At 38.8% G+C, this 20,303-nt stretch overlaps 1 protein-coding gene, 1 non-coding gene and 1 pseudogene across 4 annotated transcripts in view; 1 reads left to right on the top strand and 2 right to left on the bottom strand.

Moving 5' to 3' along the window:
- TET1 (tet methylcytosine dioxygenase 1) overlaps window positions 1-20,303 on the bottom strand; it is a 135,784-nt gene that overhangs the window by 83,463 nt on the left and 32,018 nt on the right. For all 3 annotated transcript variants that reach the window (XM_027530769.1, XM_027530770.1, XM_027530771.1), the window contains exon 3: window positions 8,899-8,952. In XM_027530769.1, the coding sequence (XP_027386570.1) occupies window positions 8,899-8,952 (54 nt within the window). The remainder of the gene's footprint in view (window positions 1-8,898; window positions 8,953-20,303) is intronic.
- LOC113885449 lies at window positions 5,921-7,324 on the top strand (annotated as a pseudogene).
- On the bottom strand, window positions 15,068-15,201 carry LOC113885647. The gene has a single exon (XR_003509297.1). It is a non-coding gene; the product is annotated as a small nucleolar RNA SNORA36 family (small nucleolar RNA).

The raw sequence follows: 20,303 nt of genomic DNA, 5'->3' as shown, positions 1-20,303 counted from the left end.
CTCTAAACTTAAGAGGTTGACAATCTAGCTTAAAGAATAATAAAAGCAACTAAAAATCTAAACACATCAATATTCTATAAAGGATTTTATTTTATATTAACAGTCATAACAAAAACAGTCATGATGTTGACAGCTATCATTTAATGAACATCCACTCTGTGTGGGATAAATTTAGTAAAAATTAAAATTAGGTAATCTGCTAAACAACCCTGTGGATTAGTTATTGCTCCCCCTTTAAAGATAATGAAAACAGTTCTCAGAGAGTTCAATTAACTTTCCCTCAGTCAAGCACCTGCCTTTGGGTACTGTTGATACCACAAAAAAACACACAGTTTAAATTTTAAAATTAAAAAAAAAAAATTTTTTTTTAATGAAAAGTAATCAAAAGCACTAAATATCTTACCATATCAAAATTTAAATACTCAGGGACTTCCCTGGAAGTCCAGTGGTTGCGTCTCTATGCTCTCAGTGCAGGGAGCACAGGTTCCAACCTTAGTGGTGGACTACTATAGTGGAACAACTGCATCTTAGTAGTGGAACTAAGATCCCAGAAGCCAAGTGGCAAAAAGTCAAAAAATAAACACTCAAGAAAATTTCAGATTTGTGTTTTCCATGATCAGAGAAGTTACATCTAAAATAACATTAGTTAAACTTATTTCAAGAAATGGAATAAACAGTTATTAGATTTTCCCCCTTTCTAAAGTAGAATGAATACACAAGATGATAAGTATGAATAAAAATATTTTTCCAAGAAAAAAGTATATTCAGATATTTAAGATATTTAAACTTTGTGACAATTGAGTGCGAACGTTCTCATGTGATTCTTATCTAGAAGAAATCATGCTTAAGGCACATAACTTGCAAACAACACTATAACTTATATCCTGTTTCAAGTGCTCATCCTAGTCCACATTTTTCTTTGCAGCTGAGGCTTTTTTAATCTGTTTATTTTTAATTGATGGATAATTGCTTTACAGTATTGTGGTGGCTTCTGCCAAACATCAACATAAATCAGTCATAAGTATATGTATGTGCCCTCCCTTTTGAGCCTCCCACCACCTCCCTCCCCATCCCACCCCTCTAAGTTGTTACAGAACTGTCCCTGAATCATAGGGCAAATTCACATTGGCTATATTACATATGATAATGTATGTTTCCATGTCACTCTCTCCATACATCCCACCTTCTCCTCCCCACCACACCGTGTCTATAAGTCTATTCTCTATGTTTATCTCCATTGTGTAGCTGAATTCTATAATAGAAACTAATTATCAACTGTGAGATTATATTTCATACAGATGATATTCTAGTCTTTATTATAGAATTATTGATTCTATAAAATATATACATATAAAAAAAGGGGGAAAGAGAAATTTAATATTTTCAAGGTTTAAAGTCTTCTTTCTGATACTTCTCATTTACAAAAAGCAGAAATGACATTTTTAAAAAGAAAGGAAAGGCTTGGGGGATATAAAGAAAGTGAATACATTGGTAAAAAAAAAAAAAATACACATTTTCCTAAAGGCTCACTTAATATTTTTAGTAGGATAAATTATATTTTTAGATTTAATAATAATACCACTGATTGAGAAATTTCTATGTGTCCAGCTATCCTAAGCAATGTAACATGCATTAAATAATTTGCTTATGTGTATAACTATCTTATGATCCTATGTGTATTTTTGTGTACTAAATTTAAAATTAAACAACACACAATATAATGTTTAAAATAAATAGTTTTGTTATTTAAACATAACTAACTTCCTAAACTAAGTTTATTATTTAACATCTGGTTCTCTAAAACCATGAAAAGAACCTATGCTTTAATCAAATTCATATATCACTAAATTATAGACATAATAAAACTGTACCATCTCTTAAATTTTTTCAAGTGCAGAAAGTCCTGTTTTTAGTTCAAAAAGGAATAAAAGTTAGTATTTAAAACTATGAAGCACAAGAAAAGGTTAAAGAATGACACTGTAATCTTCTTTCTCTGGAATAAGCCAACTACAGTGGGCAAATCTTGCCATCACATCTTTAAAAACATATTTTTATGACACACTTTGAATACTGAAAGGCATTCCATTATCAAATTAACTACAACTTGAAGATTATTTCAGACACTAGTAAGGTTTTAACAAAAATTTAACTAACAGTTCCTATCTTGGCTCTTTTTCCCTATCTGTTGAGATGATATTCTAGCCAATACATGGAGAGCTATACAGTAAAGAAGGCAGACATCTGAAAACAGTACGAATCTAGCACTATCAAAACACAAACACATTATCAGATGAGCATAAGGATTCAAGACACAAAGCATATGTTCTTTTCTGAGCTCAGAAGAATTCAACAGACTTTTTTTGTAGCCTGAATGAAATTTTCTTCAAGCCTATTTACCCTACTTGGCTTCTATTCACTCTCATTCTGTTTGGGATCATTCCTAGAAATTACAAAATGGACATGAGTCTTGAATCACTGGAAATGTTCGTGTTCCAGTGATAAATGAATGACTTGACTGTGTGTGAGTTGGCTTAGTGAGAACTCAGCCCTGAAATCAGTCTCATCATCCCTGGGCAAAATGCTATGTTACAATTTCTGGATATGCAAACCAGAAGCCCCATGTGTGCCTTTGAGCGTGTGAATAAACATTGATGAATGAGCACACATCTTTGATAGTTTTTGCCAGCACATGACATAAGGAGGAAAATAAGGACCATGTGTTGTTGAATCATAAAGCTACATTCCTAAGTTTTATATGATCACCTTATATGCTAAGATTATCTTCTTCCAATATATATGTTTGTGGGGTTTTCTTTTGTTGTTTTTTTTTTTTAAAGCTGGTATCCCTTTGCGGATACTCTTACCACTCACTCTGAATTTTTCCCTCCTGATGGTCTGTTATATTCAGATGTCTGGGATTCCTTGCCTGGGACTATGTAAGTCATAGGACTTCCCAGTGGTCTAGTAGTTAGAATTCTGAGCTTCAACTGCACAGGGTAAAGGTTCAGTTCCCTGGTCAGAGAACTAAGATTTCACATGCCATGTGGTGTGGCCAAAATTTTTAAAACAAAAACGAAACACAAAGAAACTATCACTATGCCTCCCTATGCCCCCAATAACCATCAAGATCACTATAGGATGTCACTAAAATTTGCAGCGTGTTGCTGCTATAAGTCATAGAAAGTTACTTTATAACTAGACTTAAATCACTTTACCAATGATTTAACCAACTGAAACAAAGTTGTAGATAAGTGTGCAGAGACAAAGCTTTAGTAACCTTGTTATCTTTCATTTCTAGTAACTTAATGAGTTTTTAAGATAAACAAGGTAACTCAATTGTATCTAATTTGGTACTTTTGAACCCTCACTAGTATATGTAACAATTTACAAATGAAGGAAATAGTTTTCAAAGGTACCAAGTAAATTTCCCTAGGGGGTGTTTTGCTCTATCTTGGAAATTTTTTTGGTTTGTTTTTTTCCCTCAAAGTATATACCACAATTTGTAATTTATTAATTTGTTTTTTTTTTTTTTTTTTGCCCTCAATCTCTTTGAGGGCAGGGATCACTTTGGACTTATACACCATTGTAGCCCAGCATTTAGTATGGGCTAAAAAAGTATCGACTGAATGTTAATAATACTGTTTTTCAAGAAAGAAGACTCATTGAGCATTAACTGTGTGCCAGGCAATGATGGTACTAAATATTTTGAATATCACTGTCATGTAAATCAAGATCGCATATGAAAGGTGATTCATTTATGATTTGATTCTCCTTTTAAAAGATGTTTCAAAAAGACTAATCAGTATAGCTACATGCCATTATCTTGTCCTTCTCTTAGTGAGACGTGTCTTATTTCCCCTCATTCCATACCTCCCTGCCCCCTCAACCACTTTTTTTTATCAGCATCATCAAGGAAGGAAGGAAGCAGTGAAGAGCAGGGCTGCCAGCACAGAAGCTAGCAGGAAGATCACTTGGTTTTCTTTTCTTTTTTTTCTTTTCTAAATCATTTGTAGACAATTTCCTGGTTTAATGTCCCCTGATATTTCTTTGTATTTGTTCAAAATATAATACTGTGATGATATTTTATAACCAAATAGCTAGAAAATGTTTCTTACCAGTCAAGAAATTACAGAATGAATAAATGCAGTTCACTCTCAGGGATACCCACACTTTTCATGCTGACATGATTTTAGGTTTTCAGATAAGTTGCAAAAATAGTATAGAGTTCTTATATAAACTTTACCCAACCCTGTCAGTGTTACTTTCTTACATAATCATGGTTCTGTTTTGACCCTACCATACTGTCCCTGTGGTCATTTAGTGATGCTGAATATATTTTATTTGTCCTTTCAGGTCCCCACTCCATCTTCTACATCCTCTTATAAGACACAGGAGGCTGACCAAGATATATCTCATTAGTAGGCTCCCTTGCTCCTTTTGGGTTCTGGTTGGGATAAACCAATGAAAGCAGCAAAAAACTGGAGGGCAGAGTATTTATTTCCATACCCACCTCCCCATGACTTTCTTGCTGAAGAAAGATCCCATTACCATAGGCCACTCAATAGAACAGTCCTGTTCTATTTAGCAACAGCTATTCTACCTGACTTTCTGCTCCCAAGCCCTTATCCCTTCAGGCCTGCTGCTGCGTCACTTTAGTCGTGTCCGACTCTGTGCGACCCCATAGACGGCAGCCCACCAGGCTTCCCGTCCCTGGGATTCTCCAGGCAAGAACACTGGAGTGGGTTGCCATTTCCTTCTCCAATGCACGAAAGTGAAAAGTGAAAGTGAAGTCACTCAGTCGTGTCCGACTCTTAGCGACCCCATGGACTGCAGCCTACCGGGCTCCTCCGTCCCTGGGATTTTCTAGGCAAAAGTACCTGAGTGGGGTGCCATCCCTTCAGGCCTAGGAGGGGCAGTATGTCTGCTGTCCTCAGCCCTAGGATGCTTTGTCATCCCTAGATTTTTCCGAATCCTGCCCTCACCCTTTTTTAAAAAAATCCCTTTCTTAAATTCTCCCCAATATTTCCAACTAATTGTGCAATCTGATTTTCTCCAGACACAATGACTGACAACCTAACCAAAGTGATGTTGCCTTGAATTGACTTTTTCTAAGGGTATATATCCTTCTACCTCAAAACATAAAGCAATGGTTATTTACATACAGGTTTCTGCCAAGAAAAGTTCCAAACCATGCCTCTCATAAGTACACATTCATGAAACATGGCCTGGAATCATCTCATGCGCTTACCTTTCTCAAGAATCAAGCGAACAATTAAAGCACAGCTAATAAGCTATCATCTATAAAAGTAACTCCAGTGAGTTAAGGCAGAAACGTGGCCCTCTAACACCAGTAGGGAATGAGTTTGTGCTGAGCACCCTAACCTCATCCCCCAGTCATTTGATACCCATTCTGGCCATGAGAGTACTTTGAAAAGAAACTGTGCTTTCAGCTAGAGGAAAATGCTCTCTTTAGTCAGGAATGTGAGATCACAATTTATAATTCTAAATATTGAATTATAACAGCATGAATACAGATTACCAATTCAAATAGATTGTTTAAAGATGAGAGGTGTGAGACTCAACAGGCAATTTTAACCCATAACTGGATTCAGGATTTAGTTAGTAGGTTCACAGTAGGATGAGACAAGCTTCCCAGTTTCCTTAGTCAGACTCTTCATTTATCCTGCTACTGCTGCTGCTAAGTCACTTCAGTCGTGTCCGACTCTGTGCGACCCCACAGATGGCAGCCCAACAGGCTCCGCCGTCCCTGGGATTCTCCAGGCAAGAATACTGGAGTGGGTTGCCATTTCCTTCTCCAATGCATGAAAGTGAAAAGTGAAAGTGAAGTCACTCAGTCGTGTCCAACTCTCAGCGACCTCATGGACTGCAGCCCACCAGGCTCCTCCATCCATGGGATTTTCCAGGCAAGAGTACTGGAGTGGGGTGCCATTGCCTTCTCTGTTCATTTATCCAACTACTTCCTAATAGATTATGAAGATGAAAATCAGTCAGGATACTTATAGGTAGCAACTACCCTGACCAAGAGCCAGGACTGAAGAGATTTGAAGACTTCAGAGGCCAGAGTCCAAGGAAGAAGAGCAGCACTCAGGCATAAGGCCAAAAGCAAAACTGTAACCTGAAGAGTCCCATCACTGATCCCTGAGTAGCAGCTGACTGTAATGTTAAGTCCTCACCCATAAAATCCTAAATGAAAAGTTTTCCTTTTTCTCCAGCCTCCCTCCCGAAATGCAGATTTAGTTTTCTTAACATCTCCTTTAGGGTTATATCTATGCTTGAACTGGTCCAGTCCAGGTGCTGCTTCCAGCTGCGCTAAGAGATCAAGGCAGGCTGGAGGCCTCAGTTGGACAGGAGGGAGCGGCAGCATCCAGGGAACAACATGCCAACTGCCAAGCAACTACCTGACATGGGCTGCAAGACCTTCTTCACCTCCATGAATCTCCTCAGTGTGTACGGGGGCTACTTCTGCAGTGTCCGAGCCTACCACTATTTCTAGCGGCACAGCTCCCAGCACCAGGCTGCAGAAGAACGGAAGACCTCGGGAGCCCTGTAGAATGGGCGGGCTTTTTCCCTTGAGCAGAGAAGCCCAAGGCCTGCTGTGGAAAGACTGCACCTGCAATCATTTCTGAGTCCAGCGGATCAGGGCCTTAACAGCTTTCGAAGTCTGCTGGGGAAAAGTGCCCATGTTTTCTCTGATACATCCACTTTGGAGAGGCTATCGAATCAAAACAGGAATGGGAGGGTGAGGCACACTTACTGACATTAAATAACTTGCCATTACAAAAAAAAAAAAAAATTCTACACTTGCTCAACTGTATTTTACACATATCAAGCTGAAATCTGAAAGTATCTTAGCATTTCTTCTGTGGTGCAGAGAAACAAAGCTTTCTTTGGAGAAGAACAAAAAGGTATGCCCAACAGAAAATTAAAGAAAACATTTTAAAATGTCAACATCAGAAAATCATTAATTTTTTTCTTTTTAGAGCATTTCCTTACTCTTGTACAACAACTGATAACTACAGAGGAAGTGAGCAACAATTTGGTTCTGCTTGTTGTGGCACATGAATATCAGCCACACACAGGCACTTATTTCTTTTTAAAAGTCAGAGTTCATTGCCACGATTCAAAAAAGCAATACACAGTATATTTACTTCTGGAATTTATTTCAGGTAACAGGACACCCACAGACTAACCAAATAAACAGAATTCAAGAGTATTCCCAAGGCCCAATTCTACCTCATAGCAAAGGGAGGTAATGACTTAGCTACCAGGGTTAGACCATATTAGTTTGTCCATGTGGTTTCCTTCCTTTCTTCTATGCCCCATTCCCACCCACCCTCAACCTGCCCCCCACCTGCCTCCCCACCTCACCCCCACCCACCCACACACACACAAATCTGAAAGCCATTTATAACAGCAAGACTCAAACTATTTCTCCCTTGAAGATTTTAAGACAAAATACCTGAGATGGATATACCCAATACAGCGAGCGTGAAAAGAAAATAAGATATACATTTAGGGGTTGTAATGATATTCTTCTATAATTTGGGGAGGAGAAAAAATTAAAAGGAGGCAGGTGAATCAATATGCAGAAGAAAAACAGAGAAGGGTTTAATTTACCTTGAAAATAACCAGTAGTCTATTTGTCTAAGCCCAGTGAGAATTTGTGCCAAGCAATTTCATTCATTTCACAGTGCCTAGCACACAACTGACTGTGCGGTAAATATTAAATAAATACTTGTTGGTTGATGAAAAATGTACATGGCAATGCTGTGTACACACAGGAAGCAGAAACTTGAAGTGGTCAGACAAATTAGAAAGCAATGTAAGGTCTGGTTCTGCATGTCAATAGCATTTTCAAGGTATACAACTGAGGAAACAGATGAGAAAAAAAAATGTGCCCCATCCATAGTTCAAACATGTTCTTCCTCTTTGAGTGCCAACACTTTATTTGCAAAAGAAAAACTAAGATTAGGATAAGATATTTTTAATTATATATACACAATATACTTTTAAAGACCAGTCATTTTATTGCTTAATATGTCTTTTTGAATTAAAAAGGTTGCCTGCTCAAGATACTTACATTCAGAATAACAACATACTACCTGAAACCTTTAACACATAAGCACCTATTTACTAGACTAAAGCTAGCCTTGAACTTTTAGTAGAGTATATGATTTTAAATTAACCCTGCTAAATACCAGACAAAGCTCATAACACAGACTGCTAGCTTATAACTGAATTAGGTAACTACTAAATACTCATTAGGCAAATTACAGAAAATAAAGGAAACATACTCATTCCTACAGCTTCATGAATGCCAAAATTAAAGATAATATAATGAGAATTTGGGATTAAGCAATTGTAATTTGGCTGTAAAATCTCAATGGCTTACACATTTTAAATTGAAATAAAACCTCTAAGCATCTTTTCCTTTAGAAAAATCACACATTTTAAAATAGTGTCTAATGGAAGGACTATTAAAACTACAATGGATCATAGCTGTCAACTTTAAATAGTGTCTTTCTCCTTAAGAGCTTAAGTTTACACACTGGTGCAACACCACAAATGCAGATGCTACAAAGAGAGCTACAAAAAAAGCCACAAATTTTATTCACAACACTTTGCATATAAAGTTTTCCTTCTGCAGACTTGTGTGGAGTTGAAAATAAAGGATGCTAATATGCACAATATGTAGCATATAAAAAGAGAGAAAGAAAGAGAAAGAGATAAAACACTTTAGTTGAGTGAAAATTCATATATCTACTGAAAATCTGGGAGAACTCATATCCACTGTACTTCAAATTTACCCCTCAGTGACAGAAAAATACTATATGAAATGGAAAAAAATTAAATATGATTTAATCAATAGCTGATTACCTTTAAAACTTTGGGCTTCTTTTCCCTCTGGGGCCTCTTGTTTTCCTTTACAACCTAAAAAAAATCAAATTGCAAAATGAGCCTCCGTTTAAGAGAAAAAAAAAATTAGCTCCCACACCCCCCCCAAATTTTTTTTGGCTATTTCTCTATAAAACTACTTATCCCATCTAAAATCATCAACATGTTTGCTAGGCAGAACCTAAAGAGCTTATGTAAAATGTATACTTTAAAAGTCACTGAAAAAAAAGCCTTGCATAAAGATGAAGTAGGGAAATACCCTTTTTTCCCCTTAAAGTCTGTCTTAATTAGCCTCTGCATTCTTCACAGCGAAGCCCACGAGGTAGCCATCTTGCTTGCTTCTGCAGAGGAAGCCTCTACAGTGGAACAGTTCTGCAAACTGCTTTTTGGTATTATTATCATGGTGTTTAAAGGCAGCCCTGGCCTGCCAGCACTGTAGACGTGCTGGGCATGCCTTTTGCAAAAACAGCCCCACAAAGAGTGCAGCCAATGGCAATGCAGAGCTTAGCAACTCCAAAGTGATCTTCTCTGCCTAGCCTTCCTAGACAAAGGATCTCCTGTGCGGCTCCGCTCTCACCACAGGACACAGGCAGCCACAAGCTGCGACATGGAGTTCGCTGCAGAGGATCTGGTCCCGCCGAAATCACAGGAGGCTTCAGCAAAAACAATGCACACAAATCCCCAGGTCTCCACCATCGGATCGATGGCGGAGTCTCCCTGATTAGTAACCTCTTGGCGGCTCCGAGGGCAGGTCTGCGCGGGGGGGTTGGGGTGGTGGGGGTGCATGGCCCTGCCTCCAACATACAGGAGATATAACTGAGCTGAGGGGGGCATTTGGGCTTGCTGAAACTCTGGAAGGTATTGTGCATTTTTACTTTATAAGGCAAGGCTAAATATTGGCGATATTTAAGGCAGGGAGGTTATGTGAGGACACTGTAGGCTCAGCTGTTGGGCTGCGTGTCTCATTCCTCGGGAACCACACCTCTCTGCAGCCGGCGCTTTGCCCAGAAACACAGCAATTTGATTTCTGTCAATAAATGTCCAATGACAAAGGCAGATTAAAAAATAATAATAAAGCCGCTTAAAAGGAAAAGGACAGGATGAGGACAAGGGAAAGGGGAGGAGTTTTCAGAATACACTTGCCACTCTGAGTGGCTGGCGATTTCAAAAAGCTTTCTCTTTCTTGCTCTGGATGTTTCTGATGACCTTCATTTCCCCCAAGAAATTTGTCGCTTCCAGAAAGTGGACTCATACTTCTGGGACATAAGAAGCACCTTTGGCTCCTCTACCTTCCAAGATCTTCAACTGTCACCGAGCATCTCTCCGCAAAGCTGCCAAGCAGGTCCCCACGTGGAGCCTGTCTGTGCACGGGCTGATGATCAGACACGGCCACTTGGTTCTCAGGGACTGGGAGCTGAGCCAGAGGTAGAACTAGCAGCCACCCACACTCAGCACACCTGGACTACCCCCCGCCCCCGCCCCCATGCCGAGTGGGTGGCAGGCACTGGGAGAGCAAGGCACCACAGTTGGAACTTGCCAGACTCTGGGAAGGACAGAGCCAGAGGAGTCTAGCCCCTCCCTTCAGCCCCTTGGACAAATAATAATGGCAATAGACAAAGAACCAGGACAGCTGTTTGAGCTGGCAGGTCTCAAGGTCACTGCCAAAATTCGGTGCAGAGGCCAGTCACAGTGCCATCACAGCCACCTTGACAGCTGCACAGATCTTGGGAAGACAGCTTCAGCTCCATCCTCACAGGGCCAAAGTCTCAGCAGCACATTTGGGGGATTGGCAGGAGGGCCTCTCTGGCTGCTCTGCCAAAGATGGGTTTTCCACTTGCAGTTGGATTCAGAACAGATTCCCACAACCAGAAATCAGGAACAGAGTGAGGGCCGGAAAGCCTGTATTTCATCACCCTTGATTCCTAGCCTTTCGGTTTGCCACAAAAGCACGCTTTTCTAGTTGGAATGGGAAATCCAACATGCATTGTTTTCCCGCTTTAAACTACCTCACCCCCACCCATCCACCCTCAAAAATTTTAACAAATGTAAGAAGCAAGCAAAACCAGTGGATTGTAACCTAACCACGTTCACCACGGCAACTTCAAGCACACTGAGCCCACACTAAAAAGCTCTCTGTGGGGAATGAAGCAAACATGAAATGGGTCAAAAACAGGACCAAATATAACAGGATTTGAAAATGGGTGCAAAACCTTTTAGCCCTATGTTTCTTTCTCTTTGGAGGCTTGTGTGTGTGTGGTAAATTATAGAAAACAAAAAATGTTACATTTTTACCATTTTAAAGTGTATAATTTAGTAGCATTAAGTATATTCATAATATTATGCAAGTATCACCACTTTGCATTTCTAGAACTTTTTCATCATCCCAAGCACAAAGTGTATACACGAAGTTACTCCCTACTCCGTACCTTCTGTTAACTTTCTGTTCTACTTTGTCTCTATACATTTGCCTGCTCTAGGTACCTCATATAAGTAGTATCAAGCAATATTTGTTCTGTTGTGAATAACACTGGGTATGCAAGTATCTGTTTGAGTCCCTGCTCTCAATTTATACCTAGGAGTAGAAATAATAGATCTTATGAAAATTTTGATTAATTTTTGGGTGAGGAAACACCAAACTATTTTCTGCAGCCAAGCCACTTTTTTCTTTTTCTGCCATGTTACATTCCCATCACAGAGAAGGCAATGACACCCCACTCCAGTACTCTTGCCTGGCGGACGGAGGAGCCTGGTAGGCTGCAGTCCATGGGGTCACTAAGAGTTGGACACGACTGAGTGACTTCACTTTCACTTTTCACTTTCATGCATTGGAGAAGGAAATGGCAACCCACTCCAGTAGTCTTGCCTGGAGAATCCCAGGGACGGGGGAGCCTGGTGGGTTGCTGTCTATGGGATTGCACAGAGTCGGACATGACTGAAGTGACTTAGCAGCAGCAGCAGCAGCATTCCCATCAACAAGACATGCAAGGATAATCCTACATTTATTTCTTAAAGTGTTTTCCATTTCAATTAAAGATTATGTCTCTCCCCTTGAATACCTGAATAAAAATTTTTAAAAGCGTGAATATTTTCTCAGGTTGATTGCTCATTGTTTAGTAAAGTGGTCATTATATATTAAGATATATATATATTTTTTCCCCTCATCATATGGCTTATGGGATCTTAGTTCCCTGACCAGGGATTGAACCTGGGCAGTGAAAACACAGAGTCCTATCCACTGTATTACCAGAGAATTCCCATAATTATATATTTTAAACAATTTAATTACCTGTGTGACCCATAATGTATGCCTCAATAAAATAAAATAAATAAAAATAAAATCAGGATCAGGGTGTTAGGTCTACTAAATATCCACACTGGTGAGAAGTTCATTTTTTTTTAAAGTCCCATGGGCAGGCATTTTCACTGCATGGGATACTCATGAAACTGCATAATACTCCACTTGATAACCTAAGCAAAACAAACATCAAAGGTCTGTGTGCAGTGTTCTGTAAAATGAATTAATAAATAAAGCCAAAGTTCATCCCAGCTAATGAGAGTTAATGGAAGTGATCATAGCTAACATTAACTCCAAATATCCAACCGACACTACACCATGAAAATCTGTACTTGTTTGAATACAGAATACATTGGTAGCCTCTACTGGTTGTGACCATCTGTTCTAAATCCTACACTTAGCGATTTATCCATCTCAGCTCAAGGCTTAGGTGATAGTGAGCTTTGATGGAGAAAATAATCAGAAATTACTTGCAGAGAAAGTGGAGGTCAAGAGAGCCATTTCCACTCTCTTATTATTCAGAGCAAAATGCATACAACTAGATCTTATTGAATGATAAATTCAGAAACTAAGAAACATGATGTTGTAGTCCTACTTATTCAGAACTGATTTTTGTTACTTAAGTCTATTTGTTTATTCCAACCTAACCCTAATCACAAGGAACTCATTGCATGAGTTGATATTTAATTTTGTAATTAACTCATGTGTACTAGGTTCTTTCAAATGTTACAAAATACTTCTATCTCTTTACTCTTAAAAAATCACATAATTGGAACTTCCCTTGTAGTCCAGTGGATAAAACTCTGTGCTCTCAATGCCGGGTGCCTGGATTCAATCTCTGGTCTGGGAACTAGATCCTGTACCCTGCAACTAAGACCCGGAGCAGCCAAATAATAAATATTTAAACCCCTCTCCCCCACCTCCCCAAAATCACATGATTACAGAGATTAGAAAAGAGTGTCAGGGACTTTCATGGTGGTCCAGTGGTTAAGAATCTGCCTTGCAATGCAGGGGACACAGGTTCCCACATGCCAGGGGGGAACTAAGCCTGCGCACCACCACTAAAGAGGCCACATACGCGTCAATGAAGAAAGACCACACGTACAGCAACTAAGACTCAACACAGCCAAATAAATAAATAAACAAAATCGGAGAAAATTTAGGTCATAGATAAATCTAAAAGGTGAGACCCAGAGAAGTGAAATTACTTAACTCAGGTTACATAGCCAGTTAGAACTTGAGCCTGAATCTAACCATCTTACACAGCTCTCTCTATAACTTCTCATTTTCAGTACTCAACAATAGACATTTATAAATATCTAAAAAAATAACCTTAAAGGAACTGTCTTCGAAACCATACCCTTCAGTATAAGAATATTGAATCATTATGTTGTACACCTGAAACTAATACTGTAAATAAATGATTTTTTAAAATCAATTATATTAAAAAAAAGAACACTCACATGCATCATTTCTAGCCTAGAACAGCAGCTCAAGAAGGTTAGTATTTTAGGGGCTTCCCTGGTGGGCTCAGTGGTAAAGAATCCTCCTGCCAATGCAGGAGACATGGGTTTAATCCCTAGTCCGGGAGGATCCCACATGCCATGGAGCAACTAAGCCCATGTGCCACAGCTACTGACCTTGTGTTCCAGAGCCTGGGAGCTGTAAGTACTGAAGCCCCTGTGCCCCAAAGTTCCTGCTCCACAACAGGAGCAGCCACTTCAATGGAAGCCTGTGCACGCAAGTAGAAAAAAGCCCACACAGCAATGAAGACCCAGCGCAGCCAAACAAATAAATAATTTAAAAAAATTTTAACTAGTATTTTAAATTAACGTTACATCAGGTGTACTTTTTAAAAATGTATTTTTTGCCCTCAGAGGTAAATCTATGAATAATTTCAAAATCCTACTTCTATTTCTAAACATAAGCAATTCTGCACCCACAAGAAACTAGATATACAAATACTGACTAGGAGGAGTCTTCTAAATTAATCTCAAGAGTTATTCACTATGCCCCAATATTGACACCTCTGCAGCACAAAATCCTTCTAATATAAGCTATTGTCTCATCTCCCATGAAATCATTTTATATTTCTTTTCTTACATACTGTTGGGAGACTCATGGCTTTTGCACTGAAACCTTGGTAAGATATTCCAAGTACCATCTTTTGTAGATTTTCAATCAACAAGAATAAAAAAAGAGCAGCTCATACTTTAACAATTCTAATGGAGATCTTAAAATCAGTTTGATTTTATTTCATGTGCGAAACAAGAACCTGAACTGCTAACACTGGAGGTCTTCCTGGATTATAGGCACAGTCTTTCCCTGTGCTTTCCTCCCCCAGTTCCTTCTCTGAGGCTTATCTACAGTAGCCCTGTTCTTCTCTAAGGGGCCAGGTCTCCCTAGTACCCAACCGCATTCTCTCTAGCAGTCCTGCTTAGTGCTGGTAAAAATAACTGCTCTTCAATAGCTAGAACTAAGGAACAAGTGAACAAAAAGTGATCTTCTGCAGTTGCCAAGCAAGGGCAGTTGACAATGAGGTGAACCATAATGCCCAAGACTAAATGGGGCTGAAATATCACCTCGCCCCAATTTCTTCTCAACGGTTCTTCATGCTAACTTAAAACTGACAATCATACTCCCTCTATTACAGTCTAGATCCATAATTTGAACAGAGAAATCCAATAACATCATCTATGTGCTTTTTTTGTCAAAATCAAATCACAAAGGATGCTGTGATTTAGAAAAAAAATGTCCCCCTTTGTGAATGATAAGATGAAGTTTCCTTCTTATTATTGCTAGTCTGTCCTATATTTTATAATTAATATTACTTATTTATTTGCTTTTATGCAGTGTATCTGTAGACTAGGCAGTATACGAATAGAGTAATGCTTTCCATCCACTCTTCCCTCCTAGCCTGTGTTTCAATGTCCCAGAGTTTAATTAACAGAACAGGGAAGCTGCCCTGAACTGAACTCAACACTCTGGAAATCTTTCTTTGTTTCTTTGTTTTTAAAGGAAGTTCTGTACCTTTGGGCTCCTTCTCTACATCATGCAAGAAAGCTGAAAGTTGACTCTAGAGAACCTTGTATCCTCAGTTTTTGATCTAACAGCAAAATCTTAAAAATATTTTGTTTCACTGAGAAGATCAAAGCATTTACGCACATACAACTTGTTTTTTAAAAAGTCAGACCTAGGTGTCTCCTAAATTTAGGAAAATCAACCTCATTTGTTAATTCATGTTTTTACAATGAAATTCCCCAATTTAATAACCAAAAATCCTTAAAAGAATAGTGTTGTTTTATAAACAACTGTTGGGCACTCTCAATATGTACACATGTTCTGGGCTTGCCCTCCAGTCCCTCAGAATGTACCATCTCAGAAGACACATAAATAGATAGTTATAAAGTAGTATAGAATGGAGATGAGCCCAGAAAGCTATATAAGACTAGAGAAGTCTCCCTAGAGGAAGTGACATTTATTTCCACTCAGACCAAAGGATAGGTAAGAAGTTGGTTAAACACAGGAGAGAAGAAAGGTGTGTGCCCCAGATGAAGGTAACAACATGTTCAAGGACACTGGGAGCACTGTGGCTATTGACAGTCACACTATGGGGAGAAATGTATGTAAATAGATGCACTACTACTTGGGCATTGTTGTTATTGTTCAGTCACTCGATCGTGTCCAAGTCTCCTGTACAATGTTACGAACCTCCGTCCACAGTTCTTTAGGCACTCTGTTTATCAGATCTAAATCCCTTGAATCTATCTGTCACTTCTACTGTATAATCATAAGGGATTTGATTTAGGTCATATCTGAATGGCCTAGTGGTTTTCCCAATGTTCTTCAATTAAGTCTAAATTTTGCAGTAAGGAGTTTCTGGTCTGAGCCCCCTAGTCTTGATTTTGCTGACTGTCTAGAGCTTCTTCATCTTCGGCTGGTCATTAAGCATGCATATGAAGAGATGTAATCAACCTTTAATTCTATACCATTCAGGTTTCAAATGTTTCTATTTCAACCTTCAACTTTCCATTATTGGTCCCTTCAAAACCTAACAATGATACTCCTGTTAAGTTGTTCATCACAAATGTCAGCTACCTTTTCAAGAGAACTAAGGGCTCCCCAGGTGGCTCAGTGATAAAGAATACCCCTGTCAATTCAGGAGACATGGGTTCAAAGCCCTAGGTGGGGAAGATCCCTGGAGGAGGAAACAACAGCCCACTCTCGTATTTGCCTGGAAAATTCTGTGGACAGAGGACCCTGATGGGCTACAGTTCAAGGCATTACAAAGAGGTGGACACAGTTGAGTGACTGAGCACGCACAAGGAGAAATGACTGGTTTATCCCAGATCTGAAACCCTTGTATTTTACCTGTTTAAAATTCCCACATATAACTAAGTCTCCTAATCAAAGAAAAGCAATATTTTGAAAATCAGTGTATGTAGGTTTTTGTTGAGATGAGGCCAGTTACTCCAGAAGGGTTAATGTCTTTAGTTTTTTAGCTAATTGACTAGAGTCCCACACAATATTTGGAGAAGAAAGATTTGTCTGCCTAAAAATGTCAGTCTTTCATCTGGGTTGGTTGGAGAAAGGAAAGTCCTTCCTTTGTTCATTCCAGAAATAGAATAGAGAACACCAACTATATTAGAGGCACTGCTTAACACCTGTGGAATCTCTGACTCAATGAATAACTTCTGCATTGAACTTAACTCAGGTAGAGAGAAAACACAGAAAACTTGCCATGGAACCCATAATATCTACAATTATAGAATGCCTAAAATTAGTCTTTTTCTGAAGTTTGTTTGACTTTCTTGATAGCCAAATACTGGGCACATCAGTTCTTGTTTAAAATAAATGATTCTCGATATTCTTAACAGAGACATTTCTTCTAACTTGCGAGTACCATTTCACTGTCTGAAGGGATCCTTTTGGGCTTTTGCAATGTAAAGCCCTTTAGGAATACCTTGTGGGATCAGAAGGAGACATATTTGTCATAACAGGAAAACTAAAAGGTTATTTTTCACTACAGTGCACCTTAGATAACAGGTATGGAGCACAAACTTCTACCTGTGTTAACTGTGCAAGTTTAAATGAAAAACTTGTCTATGATTATCAGGACTGTTTTAACCTAACTGATTATAATGGCATTTCCATAGATACTCTTAACGACCAGTTGAGAAAATGCAATTTCCTCCCAAATCTGTTTGATTTACCTGATTTCAAAATACTTATTCAAAAGGCACAGTAGCTCTTGTTGTTTAAAATAAATGGCCCTTGATGTTTTTACTAGATATTTATAAGCTATGAATTGATATTTTCCTTGCTCATAACAACAATTCTTTCATGCACATCACTTGAGAGTAAGTCAAACTGCATTCATCGATGCTGTGATTGTTTCTAACTTGATGAAATATATACCCATATTTTTATAGGGCTACTTTTGCTAATAATCATAATGAAGACTTAGTGACTTGGTGGGGGGGATGACCAGTATACCTAAAAATTCCCTAATCGTAGCTATGCATGTGATGAAAGAAATTACTTTAGATTTTTTTGAAACAAAAATATTCTTTCCTCCAGGCCCCCTGTTCACCTTAAGATGTTATATTACACATAAAATATAATTTATTTTATATACTATAATAAAATATAATAATAAAATATTTATAAAATATAATATATTTTACACATATTGTTAAAATATGATATTGTACAAGATCAGTATGTTCCTGTTGTTGCTGTTTGGTTGCTCAGTTGTGGCCAAATCTTGGTGACCCCATGGACTGCAGCACACCAGACTCCCCTGTCCTTCACCATCTCCCAGAGTTTGCTCAAATGCATGTTCATTGAATTGGTGATGCTATCTAACCATCTCATCCTCTGGTGGGATCCAGATCCCAGTGATGCTTATTAACTGTGTGACCTTGAGCAAGTTAGCCTCCCGTAGACTTTGTCCCCATGAGGGACAAAGCTGACATTAGGGTTAAATGCTATAATGGCTATGAAAAAGCTTATGGTATGGCAGCTGACTTCCAGGTGTTCCACTGCAGCAACAGAGAACAATGTCTGTCATTAATTAAGAAAACAAGTACAAATAAACAAGGTATTGAGCAGTAAAAACTCATTTAATATAAAAATGGAGGTATTCAAGCAAACAGTATTTCAGGACATTGGAACCTCTCCCAGATAAGTCTAATACTAACAAGATTTCTGATAGAGTTAGGGCATGCTAATTTCACCATGGAACATAACCTAATCTTACATTTATTAGTTTAAAAGAAAATGAGGGAGTCCCCTACAGCAAGTGGTTGGGATTTGGCGCATTATCACTGCCGTGGCCTGGGATCAATCCCTGCTCAGGACACTAAAATTCTGTGCTGGGGTGTTGGGGGATGGGGAAGAGAATGTGAAACTGTCACTTCCAGTTGTAACAGAATTGGTAATTTGGAACAACTGCTTAAGACAAAGAAAAAATACACAAAATATAAAAACATTTGCATAGAGGCATAGAAGAGTGAAAAATTACCATGATAGTGTAGAATTAATTACCAGACCAGAATTTAGAAAGGAATGAGGTCCAGGGAGGGTAAAAGTTTCTTAAGGAGAAACTAAAAATGGAAAGAAAAAAAAAAGAGCTAGAAAGATGGTTTAAAAGACTGTAACCTTGAAATTAAAATACAGAAGCAGTGGATTGGCAAACTCAAAGAGTTTAAATATTTGATTCCTGTCAAAAAATTATATTTTTGTAAAATGAGCTTATAAAATTCTTTTCTTAAAATTTTTATTGAAGTATAGTCAACTTACAATGTTGTGCTAGTTTCTGGTACATATCAATGTGATTCAGTTTTTTATATGTATTTTTTCTTTTCCATTATAGGCTATTACAAGATATTGAATATAATTCCCTGTGCTATACAGTAGCTCCTTATTAAAATGATCCTATAAGATTCTTATACAACATCTCTTTCGAAGTTTCACAGGCCTAAGATAGCAGCAATAAACTTAGCATGGCTATCTTCAACCAGTCCACATTTTGGTCCTGCTTCTCTGAACCCTCCAGGTTCTTCGCATTTTGATTGATGCCCTTGCTCAAGGACATGGTGGTTAAAATGAGCCCTTAGCATATAGACCAAAGGCTCTAATCCAAGATCAACTGTGTAGTTTTAGACAAGTTACTTGGCCTATCTAAGCCTCATTGTCTTATTTTGTACATTGGTGGATGAATGTACATTTCATAGGACTATTGTAAAGATGAAGTGAGACAATGAGCATTTCAGTTTTTAATACAGTTCCAGGCACTTAGTATGTATTCAATACATAATAGTTGTTATTAACTTCTTTGGATGTCAATGTTTACCACACACCAGTTTCACAGCCATGACTAGTATCATTCAATTAGACCAACATTTGCTTGATGCATATCAAATGACAAGCACCACACAATTTTTGTGCCCCCCCAAATTAACTTGTTTTAATCCTAATGCCTAATATAAAGAATTCGAAAGTTGGGCCTTTGGAAGATTCTTAAGTTATACCAGTTGAATTGAATGAGATTGTGGGGTCTCTGGGAGTCGGACATGACTGAGCGACTTCCCTTTCACTTTTCACTTTCATTCATTGGAGAAGGAAATGGCAACCCACTCCAGTGTTCTTGCCTGGAGAATCCCAAGGACGGGAAGCCTGGTGGGCTTCCGTCTCTGGGTTCGCACAGAGTCGGACACGACTGAAGGGATTTGGCAGCAGCAGCAGCAGCGCATTCTAATGGAGAAGGCAATGGCAACCCACTCCAGTACTCTTGCCTGAAAAATCCCATGGACAGAGGAGCCTGGTGGGCTGCAGTCCATGGGGTCACTAAGAGTTGGACATGACTGAGCGACTTCACTTTCACTTTTCACTTCCATGCATTGGAGAAGGAAATGGCAACCCACTCCAGTGTTCTTGCCTGGAGAATCCCAGGGACAGAGGAGCCTGTTGGGCTGCCATCTATGGGGGGTTGCACAGTGTCGGACACGACTGCTGCGACTTAGCAGCAGCAGCAGCACATTCTAAAAGAAGCTCCAGAGAGTTCCCTAGCCTCTTCCACCATGTGAGG

This window comes from Bos indicus x Bos taurus, chromosome 28, assembly GCF_003369695.1.
Source record: "Bos indicus x Bos taurus breed Angus x Brahman F1 hybrid chromosome 28, Bos_hybrid_MaternalHap_v2.0, whole genome shotgun sequence".
NCBI classification, from domain to species: domain Eukaryota; kingdom Metazoa; phylum Chordata; class Mammalia; order Artiodactyla; family Bovidae; genus Bos; species Bos indicus x Bos taurus.
This window is presented reverse-complemented; position numbering and strand designations above follow the sequence as displayed.